Source organism: Eurosta solidaginis, chromosome 3 (genome assembly GCF_040869045.1).
Source record: "Eurosta solidaginis isolate ZX-2024a chromosome 3, ASM4086904v1, whole genome shotgun sequence".
Lineage (NCBI taxonomy): Eukaryota > Metazoa > Arthropoda > Insecta > Diptera > Tephritidae > Eurosta > Eurosta solidaginis.
Genome location: NC_090321.1, coordinates 3,442,108 through 3,460,058, shown reverse-complemented (window position 1 = coordinate 3,460,058; position 17,951 = coordinate 3,442,108). Strand labels below are relative to the sequence as shown.

Here is a 17,951-nt window from a genome sequence, read left to right as displayed (position 1 = left end):
CAAGATTGGGGTGGACATCTGAATACAAAAGCCTATACTAGCATTCGACGTAAGAGGTATAGTCACACTGAAGCACCTGAGTCACACGAGAGGATAGAATCTGATAAAGTTACTTAATATACTAGCTGCTTATATTGAGCAGACAAAGTGATTGCTGTATAAAACTGAGGAAGTCTTCCCAGTGAGGCTACCGCCTGTTCCGAATAGCATCTGCAATGCAGGTGAGTCTTTGCTGAGAAGCTTTCCATGCAGAAATACACTGGGAGTGCTTGCCAAACACTGCCGAGGGGCCACCGCACTTAGAAAAATTTTCTTCAACATCGTTTGAAAAATTTTGATGCTGCTTTGCCCGGGGGGTGAACCCAGTATCTTCGGTGTGGAAAGCGGAGCATGCTACCATCACACCACGGCACTAGAGGCATTATTTCAATGCGCGATTGCGGTATTAAATGTTTCTGAAATGTGGCCTCATCAAAACATTGTTTAAGATATGTGCACTCGTGCATGTTAAAGAAGATTTTTCCCCCCATTTAGCTAATTCGATTCCCATATACTCACCTTCAGTACACTCGCAATGCGAATCTAAAAATGTTATCACCGGTGATGTGGCATGTCGTGCCCCCAATAGACGTGCTCGTATCAGACCTTCACGGCTGGGCGCACGTACTATTTGTACTTTTGGATTGGTGCTAAAGTAATCTTCCAGCTGTTGTTTGGTGTGAGCTGCAAATATATTCAATAAGCTGTTTAAAGCGGCAAAAGTTTTCAAAGTAAAAACAAAATATAAAAATAAAAAAATAAAAATTCATAAAACAAAAATAATTATTATAATTAATGCGCAGTGCGCATACAAATGACACATTAAAATGCAAAACGCGCGTGCATGCGCAGTAAATTATATTCAATGTATTTAAAGAGAAATCATCAAGAGAAGAAGTAAGGAAAAATATCAAATGCAACTTACGCATATCAGAGTAATCATCGACTAATATGATTTTGCCAATCATCTCCGGCGGCGAACGATCCAAAACGGAATGCACTGTACGCAAAAGCACCGACCACGCCTCATTGTGGAAGCAAATGATCACATCAGTGGGGGGAAGTTTTTTCAAATAACGATTTGGTTCCTTGCACCTATGCACAATATTTGAAAAAAATAAAATTAAATAAACGTTTTTGTAAAGTATACTTGTTTTTATTGAATTTTTTGTTTTCCTAGAAGAAGCATCAAGAAATATTGACGGACGTGTATGCAGGACGTTAGTATTTTGTAAGCAAAGAAATTCGTGCTGGTTTATGAAACGTGACAGTAATAAAATTAATTCAAGAAAACCGAGAGAAATTAACTACTTGTTTCAAAAGTCTTAACATAAACTTTTTATATGTAGCGTTAGTGCTAATAGGAACGATATTAGTGTTTTCTTATTTACTTATGTAAAATTTGAATTTTATTTGTGTTTAACTCCCCGCAGTTGTCGTTGATTAACTCACCATGCATCTCGTGGATCTGGCAGCGTTCGATGTACCGATATCATGTCCGATACATATTGGTTGAATGCATTGCTCGCCCAACCATCATCGACAGCTTTCTTCATTTCCGCCGTCATATTTGTGGGTAAAACTACTGGCTTGCCCATTTCACCGGGTGTATCCTTTTGTGGAGCTGGTGGAATTAGAACGCCTTTGTCTGAAATAAAAAAGAGAGCGTTTTGTTATTTTTATTTTTTTTTTTTTTTCAAATATATATCGTCGTATTGAATAACTTAAACTTTCTTTAATGCACAAAACTGTTTAAAATAGTGTTTATATTTTGAATGATATTTATCTTAGTTTTCTATAAAAGTAATATCTCTTGCTACTTATATCATCAAAGGCTTAAACCTGTGCTTCGAACTCACTCAAATGGGAATGCTTTGTAATCAATCTATATAAAAAAATGGGAAACGGCCTTCGGCCGAAAATTGGCGCCTAGCTAAAGCAGAAACTTTGGCTATTAAAGAAGGGTTTGTTGACAATTGTGACAGAAATTATACAAATGACCGATAATGCCTAATCAAGGTTGAATAAGTTAACTCAACACTTTCTTCTCAAGGGCTCGGCATTTGGTCAAAAGAGGCTGACGCATTTCGGCCAAGAGTTTATTGCCTCTGCAGCAGCAATTGTGTTTATTGCGGTTATTATCCTAAGCAACTCATCAGCCATGGAATTCTGTTAAACACTTGCTAAATAAAACTCATTAGTCAAATCAACTAATATAATACGCTACGCCTTATAGTATGCTGTAGTTGGGCAAGGACTGCCATATATTAGAGAGCGTAATAAGCATTGCATACGTTTAGGTGCTTCTAGTCAGATTGAATACGTACTAGGGCTGGGACTAATATTCGTTTGTGAAACTATCTGGATATCCGCATTTATGGAGATCCGGTTAATAACAGTATTTTTGGATATCTAGTGAAAGCAACAAATTGATGTACTATATATGTTTTTTTAACATTAATAACAATAAATTCGTGGGGCATTTAAATCAATTAACAGCGTTTTTTTCACAATATAAACAAATGGCACTGTTTTTATTTTCACTTGTTTGTAAAATTTGACCTTTTAATTTTTGACGTTAATTTAATCATCTACAAACATATTTTGCGAATAATTTTTCGACGTTTGCTTCGTTCAATTCTGATATGCAGATATTCAACTTTTATATTCCAGTATCCGGACATAAAGATATCCGAATTTTCCGTTTACGTATCCGGATAGCCGAACAGTGGATATCGGGATAGCCGGATTTTTTGCTTAGCTATCCGGTTATTCGAATATCTGGTTTGAATCCGGATAGTTGAAAAATCCGGATGCAATTCACAGCCCTAATACATATCTTGTTCTGATCTCGTTATCGCGCTAGCAAGAACTGCTTTCTGTGGATTACACTGATTTTTATCCGCTTTTTTATTCTTATAATATTTGCTTACACCCTAAGCCCCTGTTGCATACAAATTTCCTCTCAACTGACACTTAACGAAAACATTATCCCTTGATTGACTCCCTCTTATGTATTCAATTCCCATTAGCATTATTTCGAATGTAGCAAATCCCATAAATAACAAATTTTATTTACATTCAATCCAATAATTGAAAAGAGTTTACAGCGCCTAAAATTATGTTATAACTGTCACCGTATCCCCATAGATATCTAAATAAATTTAAAAAAGTTACAGCGGATAGAGAAATTATAAATATGTAAATGAATAAATCATTGAATTTTTTAGAGAATTTTAGAGAATTCGAGGAAATATTTGAAAGCATGGTACTATGCAAATAAGGGAAATTGTGCAAAGCAAATTTAAGAGGTTCTGCGCACAAAAGCTTTAAGCAACAAAAACTGAAACCAAACATAAAATGAAAAACGAAATTGAAATTGCTAACAATAAACAAGAAAGCAACAGTCGTCGAATGCTAAGCCAATACTTTAACAAATATACATATGTATTTACATGAGGGGGAAATGGGGGACCTCTTTGCTGTTAAAATGTGTACATATATGTTTTAAGAGAGAAGTTTTTGCAATTTTTCTGCACCTTCAATAAAATTTGACATTGACAAATCGTCAAGCATTCATGAAAATTTCATCAAAAAAAGTTCAAAAGGGAAAATTCAAAACAAGAATGTATGTACATGAGGTCAAATGGATGCCAAACTTGTCGTTCTTCCCATTTGTTTTTTTTTTTTTGGAAGCAGTAAAGAAATTTGTTTGGTCACACACGCATTTGGAAACATGTAGTGGTAGTGGCTTTTTGCCAATTTTACAAAGGTATATTTCTTTTTTTCTATCTTTCACTGTAAAAAAATTTATTTTGTCCGTGAAATTCATTTGCTTGACATATTTAAAAGTTCATGTAACTAATCCGTCAATACGGACTTCACTCTACTACTGTAATTAAAGTAACAATAAACAAGTAAAGATGTCTAAGTTCGGGTGTAACCGAACATTATATACTCAGCGTGAGCTTCAATTGTACATTTCATTTCAGATAAATTACTTTTCCACATAACACGTGGCACCGCCCGTTTAAAAAAAAACTTGTTAAGTGAAATATCATTGCTTCAAAACTATTTTTTGCTAAGTTATAGCTTATTATTCTAGCCTACGACTCTTTTAAACTTGTTTTATATCCAAGTTGCCGTGGTCTTAAACCGATCCCGTCCATTTTTACTAGAAATATTTTCTGCTCTAAGGAAAATATTTGTATACAATTTCATTACGATCCGCTAATTTTTTTTTCGAGTTATGGCTCCCGAAACATAGAAAATTGCTTAGTCATAAAAGGGGCGGTCCCAAGCCAATTTTTTTAAATTTGAAGTTTTTCCTTTTTGTTGTTATAAATCCACTTGGGAAATGAAATACCATTGATATAAAGCTCTTTTTCGCAAAGATAAAGGTTTTTTTTTTCGTCCACGACCCTTTTTAAAATCTTTTATATAAAAGTGGGCGTGGTCCTTAACCTATTTCGTTAATTTTTCTTCAAATCATTCCTTATAGTAAAGGCAACCTCCCTGCCGAATTTTGTTACGATAGGTTTAACGGTTTTTGAGTTATGATTAATAATATTTGTAAAATTGATTTTATCACAAGTGGGCGGGGCCACGCACATTTAAATTTTTTTTTTTTTATTTTTATCAAGAGTCTCAATATCAGTCCACATGTCAAATTTCGACATTCTAGGTGTATTTTTACTAAATAATCAGGTTTTTTGTGTTTTCCAAAATGTTATATATATAAAAAGTGGGCGTGGTTATCACCCGATTTCGCTCATTTTCAATACCAATCTATTATGTGTCCAGATAAGCTCGTGTACCAAATTTAGTGAAGATATCTCAATATTTACTCAAGTTATCGTGTTAACGGACGGACGGACGGACATGGCTCAATCAAATTTGTTTTCGATACTGATGATTATACTCAGTTGAGCAGAGCTCACAGAGTATATTAAGTTTGATTGGATAACGGTTGGTTGTACATATATAAAGGAATCGAGATAGATATAGACTTCCATATATAAAATACTTTTTAAAGTAAAATTTTAACAAAAAATTTAATATCTTTACAGTATATAAGTAAATTATGTCAAGATTCAACTCCAGTAATGATATGGTGCAGCAAAATACAAAAATAAAAGAAAATTAAAAAATGGGCGTGGCTCCGCCCTTTTTCATTTAATTTGTCTAGGATACTTTTAACGCCATAAGTCGAACAAAAATTAACCAATCCTTTTGAAATTTGGTGGGGGCATATATTTTATGGCGTTAACTGTTTTCTGTGAAAACGGGCGAAATCTGTTGATGCCACGCCCAGTTTTTATGCACAGTCGTCCGTCTGTCCTTCCGCTCTGCCGTTAACACGATAACTTCAGCAAAAATCGATATATATTTATTAAACTTAGTTCACATACTTATATGAACTCACTTTATCTTGGTATAAAAAATGGCCGAAATCCGACTATGTCCACGCCCACTTTTTCGATATCGAAAATTACGAAAAATTAAAAAAATGCCATAATTCTATACCAAATACGAAAAAAGGGATGAAATATGGTAAGGTAATTGGATTGTTTTATTGACGCGAAATATAACTTTAGAAAAAACTTTATAAAATGGTTTTGACACCTACCATATTAAGTAGAAGAAAATGAAAAAGTTCTGCAGGGCGAAATAAAAAACCCTTAAAATCTTGGCAGGTATTACATATGTAAATAAATTAGCGGTATCCAACAGATGAGGTTCTGGGTCACCCTGGTCCACATTTTGGTCGATATCTGGAAAACGCCTTCACATATACAACTACCACCACTCCCTTTTAAAACTCTCATTAATACCTTTAATTTGATACCCATATCGCACAAACGAATTCTAGGGTCACCCCTGGTCCACCTTTATGGCGATATTTCGAAAAGGCGAACACCTATAGAACGAAGGCCCACTCCCTTTTAAAAATACTCATTAACACCTTTCATTTGATACCTATATCGTACAAACAAAGTCTAGAGTCACCCCTGGTCCAGAAAGGCCCACTCCCTCTTAAAATACTCATTAACTCCTTTCGTTTGATACCCATATTGCACAAACGAATTCTAGGGTCACCCCTGGTCCACCCTTATGGCGATATCTCGAAACGGCGTCCACCTATGGAACTAAGGATTACTCCCTTTTAAAATACTCATTAAAACCTTTCATTTGATACCCATAACGTACAAACGCATTCTAGAGTCACACCTGGTCCATCTTTATGGCGATATCTCGAAAAGGCGTCCACCTATAGAACTAAGGCCCACTCCCTCTTAAAATACTCATTAACTCCTTTCGTTTGATACCCGTATTGCACAAACGAATTCTAGAGTCACCCCTGGTCCACCTTTATGGCGATATCTCGAAAAGGGGTCCACCTATAGAACTAAGCCCCACGCCCTTTTAAAATACTCATTAACACCTTTCGTTTGATGCCCATATTGTGCAAACAAATTCTAGGGTCACCCCTGGTCCACCTTTATGGCGATATCTCGAAACGGCGTCCACCTATGGAACTAAGGATTACTCCCTTTTAAAATGCTCATTAACACCTTTCATTTGATACCCAATTCGTACAAACGCATTCTAGAGTCAACCCTGATCCACCTTTATGGCTATATCCCTAAATAGCGTCCACCTATAGAACTATGGCCCACTCCCTCTTAAAATACTCATTAACTCCTTTCGTTTGATACCCATATTGCACAAACGAATTCTAGGGTCACCCCTGGTCCACCCTTATGGCGATATCTCGAAACGGCGTCCACCTATGGAACTAAGGATTCCTCCCTTTTAAAATACTCATTAACACCTTTCATTTGATACCCATAACGTACAAACGCATTCTAGAGTCACACCTGGTCCATCTTTATGGCGATATCTCGAAAAGGCGTCCACCTATAGAACTAAGGCCCACTCCCTCTTAAAATACTCATTAACTCCTTTCGTTTGATACCCGTATTGCACAAACGAATTCTAGAGTCACCCCTGGTCCACCTTTATGGCGATATCTCGAAAAGGGGTCCACCTATAGAACTAAGCCCCACGCCCTTTTAAAATACTCATTAACACCTTTCGTTTGATGTCCATATTGTGCAAACAAATTCTAGGGTCACCCCTGGTCCACCTTTATGGCGATATCTCGAAACGGCGTCCACCTATGGAACTAAGGATTACTCCCTTTTAAAATGCTCATTAACACCTTTCATTTGATACCAATATCATACAAACAAATTCTAAAGTCACCCCTGGTCCACCTTTATGGCGATATCTCGAAAAGGCGAACACCTATAAAACGAAGGCCCACTCCCTTTTAAAAATACTCATTAACACCTTTCATTTGATACTCATATCGTACAAACAAAGTCTAGAGTCACCCCTGGTCCACCTTTATTGCGCATACCTCGAAAATGCGTCCACCTATAGAACTAAGGCCCACTCCCTCTTAAAATACTCATTAACTCCTTTCGTTTGATACCCACATTGCACAAACGAATTCTGGAGTCACCCCTGGCCCTCCTTTATGGCGATATCTCGAAACGGCGTCCACCTATAGAACTAAGGCCCACTCCCTTTTAAAATACTCATTAACACCTTTCGTTTGATGCCCATATTGTGCAAACAAATTCTAGGGTCACCCCTGGTCCACATTTATGGCGATATCTCGAAACGGCGTCCACCTATGGAACTAAGGATTACTCCCTTTTAAAATACTCATTAATACCTTTCATTTGATACCCATATCGTACAAACGCATTCTAGAGTCAACCCTGATCCACCTTTATGGCTATATCCCTAAATAGCGTCCACCTATAGAACTATGGCCCACTCCCTCATAAAATACTCTTTAATGTCTTTCATTTGATACACATGTCATACAAACACATTCCAGGGTTTCCCTCGGTTCATTTTCCTACATGGTTATTTTCCCTTATGTTGTCACCATAGCTGTCAACTGAGTATGTAATGTTCGGTTACACCCGAACTTAACCTTCCTTGCTTGTTTTGATATATAGAAGTCCATATCTATTTCGATACCTTTATACCTGTACAAGCAACCGTTATCCAATCAAAGCTAATATACTCTGTGTGCAAAGCATGCTGAGTATAAAAAATGCTTGCATGATATCACATACCAACTTAGCTATCACAGGATATTTACAAACATAAATTCAAATAACCCTACAAATGCGTCTAAGTAAACGTACATACATAAATATAATTCAATGGCACCTACTGTATATAAACAAAGTACATAATCGAGGATTGCACAAGCAAATCCCTCATACTGACATTTATCCTTCAAACAAATAAAATCTGGGAAAGCGTCCAGGATCAAAGCGCTTAAAAGGATGTTGCTACTTTTGTATTGCCTTTGGTGGTAAAAAAAGAGAGCCATTACTCCAAAAAGTATTAACAAGTGTATGCGATTTTATTATTGTTTCAAGATACGTATGTATGTATGCTGCATAAGAGTATGTCTCTTAAGTTAAAAGGATGCAAATACGTACAGCTGATGGTATGCTGTGTTAAGCTCAAATATCACTACAATTTCAATCCATTTAGAGGATCAACGGAAATTGCAAACAAATTCAGACGGGCATTCGAAGATTACATACAAACATTACATATGAAGATGTGTTTGTATTTGTTTGCATCGAATCTTTTGCCACTTTTGACTCAAACGTATGCACTCGACGCATCACAACGGCAGTGCCATTCAAACATGACGGAGTGGATATAAAAGCTTTGGCAATTCACTGAAATGGAGCAATAAAAAACTGGGCGAAAAGTTGATTGAAGGAATCTGTAATAGAGAAAGTAAAAGTTGCAAAGCTATTGAGAGTAAGGTTGAAGACGAAAATAAAAAAAGTTTAACTAACATTAACATTGGAAAATTAAAGATATTGAGTTACAAAAGCAATTTTTGTACAGCAAATTCCCATAGGTATTAAATTAAAGTTGAAGAAATTTGTGTCAGCCATGCGTGCTAGGGGACACTGAGATTTAACTCATGAACCTGAACGCCCGAATTTCTCGAATATTTTCAAAAAAGTTCTTGAGATTGGTATGCAAGTTTTCAGTTGGACAATTCACTGAATTTCTTCTAGGATAAACGAATGTAAGCAAAAGATATAAATAAATGATAAAATTTACAAAAGATTTTCGTTGCTACTTTCGTGTTGGCAACTGTAAATGGTGACCTGAAAATTTAACCATATTTCATAACCCTGCAAAAATCGCGAGTACTCCACGCATTTATGTATGGAGTACTCGCTATGGACCAAGCGAGTGCTCCAAAAATTAACCATAATTCATGCAAAAAATATGGTCAAATTAACATTGCGCTGTCCTAGGACTGGACCATATACTCCAGCTCAGCATTACACCAGATTAATCCATGGAGTAACTCATGGTTCCAGTGAAGAAACCCAAATTTAAAATAGGTGATTTTTGTTAGTTATCAAAAGGATATATACTCCTAACAGTTTTATTTGATTATTAATATTAATTTTGTAATTAATTATTAGATTATTCCCGCATGTCAGCACAATCCAATAAATATCGCATAGTGATTACAATCGTTAAAAACCATCAATGATCGGCTTACAATATATTCGTGTAGAAACACGAATTGGTCCATTGCTGCATTATAGTGGAGTATAATTGTAAGTACTTCAGTATGACACAAGTGGACTACATGATCCAGCGATTTTTGCAGGGAATCCGCTGCAGTGCCATAAGTGCATCAATAATCATTTGACAAATTTCGCAGCGAAACATCTTTGCTCACGGCATGGGAGAGAGTGGTGTGATCTGTGAGGAATACAGAATATGAGAGTAAGTCTAGTCACAACACTGCATCATAATGTGGAAATATTGAACGTCGTAGGTTTGATATGAGCGAAATCATATATTGATTTGCTATCAAAGTGTTGCAGGTTCTTTGCCGATTTTTAAACATGGAGTTATTGGTTTATTATCAAAAAGTTATTGTGTTTTTTATTTAAAAGTTATCAATTATTTTTTTTTAAATATGGATGTTATCAAAAGTTGCCGATTTGCCTATATGTTATGGATTTATTATTGAAGTGTTGCCAATAAATTACACAGCCCTGCAAAAATAGGTTTTTTGTTTGTTTTGGATCAGGAAGTCATTTCGGACGTATTTTTGCGCGTTCTCTATTTGGCCCAGCACGTCAGGATTTTGAGATATCCTAGCCTAAGTGCGAAAAACGCTGTAGCATTATTAGAGTTTATTTTGTAAAAACAGGAAATTTTCTGTGCAAATCTGCCTACAGGTTAGGTTAGGATATCTCAAAACCTGACGTGCTGGACCAAATCTGCGGACGGATTCGGGCTCAGCACGCAGAAATACGTCAGAAATGACTTCATGATCCGAAACAACAAAACCTGGCAGGCCTGCGTTATCAAATTTCTCGATTTGTTATCGATACACTATCGAAAAGTCTACAGCTTGTTGTATCGATATCTTATGGGAGATAAAATTTTAATATAAAATTGGTGTCACATCTGTACCACGCCGATAAGAGGCCGATAAGAAAGCAATAAGAAACCGATGACTAGGCGATAACAAGCCGATAACATATAGATAAGCAGTACCTTGTCGATATTGGTTGTTATTGATAAGTCCGACAATGTTTGTATCTGATAAAGTAACTACTAGCTGTCATCGTGGTGTGGCGTTAGCGTACTCACCAATTACATCGAAGGCCCTGGGTTCTAAGCCCGAAAAACCAACATCAACTTTTTTAGAAAAAAATTTATTTAAACAAAAATTCTAATTAACGTCGCTTCTCGGCATTAGTTGCAGAAATGGTTGGTAAGCTAAATATAAATAGCAATTAGGCAGATGCAGGTCCTCCATGAGAACAGTGAAATGCTTGACACAACGGAACGAAATAGAAGGTGTACCGACCTCCAAAATGGATTTTTGTTTCTATGTTACAACGGTTGTCTTTAAGTTTACAACTTCTATTAAAAATATCGTTAAATTTAGTTTTATTTAATTTTTCAAAAAAAAATTATAAATAAATTCGAGCGCCTGGAGCTGTATTCAATATTAAATGTTATCTTCTTTTTACTTTTCCACGAATTATATTTATTTTTTATACCTTTCATGAAAATGAAATGGTATATTAATTTCGTCACGAAACCCAAAATTGTAAGTCCTTTAAGGAAAATAGATAAACCCAACATTAAGTATACCGAGATAATCAGGATGGAGAGCTGAGTTGATTTAGCCATGTCCGTCTGTCCGTCTGTCTGTTTGTATGCAAACTAGTCCCTCAATTTTTGAGATATCTTGATAAAATTTGGTGAGCGGGTATATTTGAGTGTCCGATTAGACATTTATCGGAACCGGCCGTATCGGACCAGTATAGCATATGTCCTCCATACAAACGATTTTTCAGAAAAAGAGGATTTTTGTCATATCTTACTCAATTTAACAGATTGAAGCTTTAAACTTCACCATATAATTTCGTATATTGCACATATTGTTGCCTGAAAAATTTGATGAGATCGGTCGTATATATAGTATATATCCCCCACAACCGATTGTTCAGATAAGAAACTTTTCGTAATTACTGCCCTATTTTAAGAGCTAGAGGCTTCAAATTTCAACGAATGCTTACATATATAACATATATTGTCTGAGAAAATCATAGAGACCGGTGGTGTATATAGTATATATCTCATACAACCGATTGTTCAGATAAGAAACTTTGCTTCAAAATCCATCAAATTTCATCAAATAGTTACGTTTACGTCATATATTGTTGAAATACGTGATTCGTAGTCATAGTTTTTAAACGCAGACCACAAAAAACCTGAAACTTTGCATCCTCACAAAAAGTACCTACCTGTTTTTTATTTTATATTTGTCTTTTATTTTATATTTATCTTAAAAATCGTTTATGTATGTAGATTTGTTCACTATATATTTCTTATTTTATACATCCGATTATTCGGAGATTACGAACGGGATAAGATTATTGTTCAGCCCCATTCATGAAAGGTATGAAGTCCAGTTCTTACTTGTTTTTTTATTCAAATCCAAGAATAAAGCTTCTACATTCACGTGGTTTTTATTTGAATGTAATGCGAAAATAAAACGACCACATTCGCTCGACTTAATCCTCCGCTAAAAATTGGGTGCTAAGCAAACAATGGAAATCGTAAAAGTTGCCAACAGAAACCTCAATGAAAATAGCAGTAAACTTTTTAGAAGAGGTTATGCGGCACTAAATTTTAGTCTCTCCCATTAAATGTGTGTGTGTGTTCGTATGTGTGTATAGATGTATTTATATTAAGTAAGTACGTAAAGCAATAAAAAGGATTAAGCGCCAAAGCTCTGTTGTTTACAACAAAAAAAAGGATACACAATTAGGCAAAAAAGAAATAAAATTTTAAATAAAAGCAGTTAAAGCTTTCATTCAAGCTGTGCACGAAAATTAATTGGGCAAGCATTGCTACTAACTATTATACACACATACATACAAAGTTTAATGCATACAAATGAATATATATAATAATTACATATAACTTTCCAAATCAAACAAAAAAATGTGTTTATAATATTTCAGTTTGTGCAAATCCGCTTAAATGCGAATAGCAAACTTTATGAATGAAAGCTTAAGGCGATATTTTATGAGCATTGTTAATTTTCTATTCTTATTTTACTGTACGTGCATAGTGTGAAGCAAATACATAAAATTTCATTTCATTTTACTTTTTAATAATTCACGCTTTTCGCATATCTGACTAAGCGAAAATGGATCTAATATGACCACACTCATACTTTGATATGAATATAAGTAGAAGTGGTAAAAATATCGTAGTACACAATGGGGGAACATTCTCAAGGTGTTCATCAAAATTTTTGTTAAATATTTCCCGGCAGCTGAACGAAGCATAAGAAATATAAAAGTTGCACTAATTTTGCCTTTCAGTAGAAGACTGTGGAAACACGAGCTTCCAGTTTTTAGGCCAATAGAACCCCATAGCAGACTGCGAGGTATCCTTTACTACCTGCTGGAGACGATGGAGTTACGGTTAGATGCAGAACGTTTCATAGCGAAAAGCAAATATACCTGTTTAGATGCCTTCTAAATTATTTGGTGTTGTATTTCCAGGGAAGGTCTCAAATCACTCTTCCAGTGGGATGTCATTTTTTGTTAGGAGTACCAACTCTGTTTTTTCTGTACCGACTGGAATATGCGCCAGTTTAGCAACTCCTTTTTGCGTATCATGTCCTGATTGAGCTTTATGCTTGTTTTATCTGTATTTTGAGCTGTAATTACTGCAGCAATGTCACCTGCGTATAAGACTAAGAACGAATAGTCGCCATTTTAATATTGAAATTTTCATCATGGCTGTGCTGCTTCGCAAGTGATGGTCCTCGGTCCCACAGACGCTTGGTATATAAAGATAGGATAACTGAAATAGTCCCCCAGCAGGTTAAGGGGTCAGAATATACCCGCGGTAGGTATGTCTGTCGTAAGAGGCGACTAAAATATCAGATTCAAGGGGCTGTGTAGCGCAATATACAGCTTCTCCAAACCCAATTTTCAACCTCACCTATCCGCGGCGAATCCTGTTTCACTAACAGACGAGGCTCAGGCGACCCCAAGCTCCTCATGGAACTTGGGGTGGGGAGGGAGGGATGGCCTGAAGGTTTAATGTGGCCATGTAAGTCGTTCCCGAGATGTTCGGGCTAGCACCTTAATGGTGCTGTGTTACCGGAGCGTACCGGATCTGTATCCGGCAAAGGAACATCACATCGACACAAGCTCCTCACGGAACTTGGGGGTGAGGAGGGAGGGATGGCCTGAAGGTTTAATGTGGCCATGTAAGTCGTTCCCGAGATGTTCGGGCTAGCACCTTAATGGTGCTGTGTTACCGGAGCGTACCGGATCTGTATCCGGCAAAGGAACATCACATCGATAACACTACCTAAAGCCTTCGGGGAGCAACCTTATGTCTACAACAACAACAACAACAACATAACTGAGATAGCTCCTTGTGATACGCTGTAGATACTCTGTTGAGATTTGAAGTCGCACCTCTAAGGCACCCAGAGTGTCTGCACAATGTTGCGTAAGATCATGGTTGCAAACGGACCACTTCCTGGGGTTTGGTCTCAAATTGCTGTAGTAATTGCACTTAAATGGCATTTTGCAGGCCTGAAGCCATCTTGACTAGTCCTCTATCTTATTCTGTAGCGTCTGCAATACGTGTTTGTAGGAGCATTTCAAAAAATTTCCGGCTATGTCGTTGATCTATAACGGCCAGTATGTTGATAGTAAATTTGTATCCCCTTTGCCCTTGCAAATTAACACCAATTGTTGTTTTTCAGTTCAGGGGACAATCCGTCCTTTGAACATTCGTTATACATATTTATCATGACTTCGGCTATTTCTTTAATGACTTCTGCAGGTATTCCTTGTGGCTTTGGGGACACAAGTTTTTTAAGGTTTCCTCTGTGGTGAATGTCTTTCTTTATTCGCCTTTTTTTGTCAGACAAACTATCAGAAAACAAAAAATTGGTAGGTGGAACTTGTCGGTCAATAGAGATCACTCCTAGGTTCAGTGTGTCAACAAAGTTTGCAGTGAGCAGCACTCAGAGAGTGAAAGCAATTATGCATAACAATTCTATATATAATTATATAGTGAGAAACCGATTCGAATGGTAGAAGTCAAGAACTTTGCTAAAAATAATATTAAATTAGAAATTACTTATGTCAGCTTAGAAGGAATAAAGACCCACTTATATTTTCCTGGGAGTTATCGCTATTAAATAGTATTAAGTATAGTTATGGAAAATATTTCTAAGTTTGCAAATGTACTTTAGAAATCTCAAAGAACATACAATATGAATATCTATTATACTTTGACCGAAATTTTTGAATATGGCCCCATTATGCAAGAGTTCACTGAATTGCATGGGCTACTGCGTTAGCTGCCTGCTGTGATAAGCAATAACTTCTGAATAGAGCACACGCTGCATGCTTTTAAGAATCATTCAAGTATATAAATACATATTTATATGGGAAAAATAAAATAAAATGAAAAATTGCGAAAAAAAAACAAAATAAAAAAATGTATTTGTAAATGTTTTCGCATAAATTAATGAACTCATAAAAAGTTTAAATTGCATACTAAATTGAAAAAACGTACTTTGTAGTAGTAAAAACTTATGACGAGCACAGTTGAAATGATGAGTTTGTGTTTTTGTATGCATGAAAATATAAAATAAAAAATAAAAAAAAAGTTCTTAAAAAGTGCACTTTTTATTGGAATGGATATAAAAAATTGCATATCTCCATCGCTCCCAATTAATGAGTTTGTATTAATAGCTGACAAGCTGGTAAATATTAAAACGCAATTAAATGTAGTATGTAGTTGTGTGTAAATGCATATCAATGCAAATTAAGCGCATATAAGGAATGCTTTCAAGTTGGTTAAATAAACAGTGCAACAGGAATGTTGGGGGAAAGGGGCGAGATAATTTTGTGTCGCAAAGACTGTAATGCACAAAGTTCTGACATTCATGGCTAATCCGATTTAATTTTTGCATATTAGTGTTTAAAAACATGAAAAATATTTTTGAAGTTGTTATCTTATTTATCTCGCTATATACACGGTCAAAAATTTCAGTTTAGCTTTTTAAACCTAGCCAAGTTTACTGCCGATTCAAGCTTTTTATACTCAGCTGAACAGAGCTCACAGAGTATATTAATTTTGTTCGCATAACGGTACCGCGTAACGGCATAAACTAATCGAGATAGATATAGACTTCTATATATCAAAGTGATCTGGGCGAAAGAAAGAAATTCATCCGCAATCAGAATACGTAAAGTTCTGAGGAGGCCCGCGATTTAGAGGTACTATGACATTTTTTTTAATTCAGGAGAGTCTTTGGTTGTGTAATTTTCATACCCCTGGGTGACTACGGTCTCGAGATATAGGATAAAACGTGGGCCAGTGAATGCCTAGACAATGGTTATTCAATATGGATATCAAATGAAAGCTGTTGATGAGTGCTTTAGTACAGAGTAATATATTATCCAGACACGGACTGGGACTGGGATTAGAACTAGGACTGGGACTGAGACTCGGAGTGGGACTGGGACTGGGACTGGAATAAAATACATACCACCCTCTGGGACAGGCAATAAGAGATGCAGAAGAATGAGAAGAAATTGAGAGAAGAGAATAAAGAGAAGGAGATTGAGAAAGAGATAGAATGAGACGAAGATGGAGATAGATGAAGCGAAAAAGACGGAGGGAGGAGTGAGTAAAATGATTAGGAAAAAGTGAAGAGGGGGAGAGGGCAGAGTCAGACGGAAAAAGCTTATTAAAATGTATGCAGATAGGCCAAATTTAGGGCAGGACAACGTCTGCCGGGTCTTCTAGTATAGTATATATACCTTCGCATAACAAGAGCCCCATTATGAAGGTAGGCCCGCGCGCCCCTGCTCCAAAAGCACTCATTTTATTCCACTTAATTAGAAATGAATTAGTAAAATGCACTGGGGAGTCAAATTCTCTTTGCACCAAAATAATTTTTATAATTGGTTTCCAATAAAACATTTCGTTACCAACAACGACCAAATAAAGTCGATATAGTTAAGCTTTGTTAAGCTCTGCATAAAAGCACAGGTCAGTTGCTATGATAGGCGAGCAGAGTTTGTATAATTTTTGTACTGGCGTGGACAAGGATGGAGAAGAACGCTGGAAATATAGCCACATATTTCATTTTCGCACACAATGCAAAATGAAACAAAAATTTTGCTGCTTTTCTATTGAATTGTATAGCATTTTGGTGCTCATTCTGTGTTAAATAGGCGAATTAATAAAATGCATTCGGTGTTGTAGACATCAGCAGCAGCATTCATGTAACATAATTCTAAGCTTTAACTGGCGGTTGATATGTGGATTTTTGAGTAAGGATTTGCTTGTCATGCCATTTATCAACTAAAATTATTGAATGTCGAAAATTGCTAAAATTTATGTACTAAAGTTTGTGTTTTTGTATGTATACATGATTCCCACATTTGTAAGCATTTTTGCTTATGGGCTTTCCAATTGCCATTGACTGCGGCAAATATTAATTGCAGTAGGAAAGTTAGGCAAAATCAATATTGCATGTAATTGTTTGAATCTGCCATAACTTTGCGGGGCAATAGAATGAGGAGAAAACACAAGAATATAAGAGTGCCAAGCCTGCTTCATCCTCATAGTGATACCTTCTGCAGAAGTTACTTATTGGTATGACGTATACCCATAGTAGAAGCATCGATGTGAAATCATAATGTGCTGTGCTGACGCTTGTATATTTTTGCAGTGTAGAAATTTTTTATATGGGAAAGAAGAATGTCTTTTACTAAGCAAACATGGCCAATTGGATGCTTGGTACCAGTTGATATTTTTGTATGTGGAGACCCAGAAAGAAGAGACATTGATAAGCCGCTTGGACAACTGCGGAGTTTGAGACATTTTCACAATTTTAGTCGGCACTGAACCACTCGTACTCCCAACTATCAAAGTCGCACTAGTGTGCCCCATGTTGGGCGCCAATGATGCATATGAAAACTTTTTTATCGGACCTTCGAAAGCCTCTAAGCCTACATATAATGAATTGGGTTGCTGCTAATACTAACATAGTAAGGACGAACTGAACATTTCAATTTGTAAACAAAAATTTATTATTTTTGAAAAAAAGAGAAAAACGCAATATTATAAAATAATATTTAGAAATCATAAAGTAAAGATTTTTGATTAAAAAATTAAGGCTTTAACGTAAAAAAGAGAGTTTTTAATGTCAAAGTAATTGCAAACAAAAACTAAATCTTTAAGACCAC

At 36.0% G+C, this 17,951-nt stretch overlaps 1 protein-coding gene across 18 annotated transcripts in view; it reads right to left on the bottom strand.

Moving 5' to 3' along the window:
• Pgant9 (polypeptide N-acetylgalactosaminyltransferase 9) overlaps positions 1-17,951 on the bottom strand; it is a 264,067-nt gene that overhangs the window by 88,861 nt on the left and 157,255 nt on the right. For all 18 annotated transcript variants that reach the window (XM_067770414.1, XM_067770397.1, XM_067770404.1 and 15 more), the window contains 3 exons: positions 1,492-1,687; positions 965-1,134; positions 559-723 (listed from right to left, as the gene is read on the bottom strand). In XM_067770414.1, the coding sequence (XP_067626515.1) occupies positions 559-723; positions 965-1,134; positions 1,492-1,687 (531 nt within the window). The remainder of the gene's footprint in view (positions 1-558; positions 724-964; positions 1,135-1,491; positions 1,688-17,951) is intronic.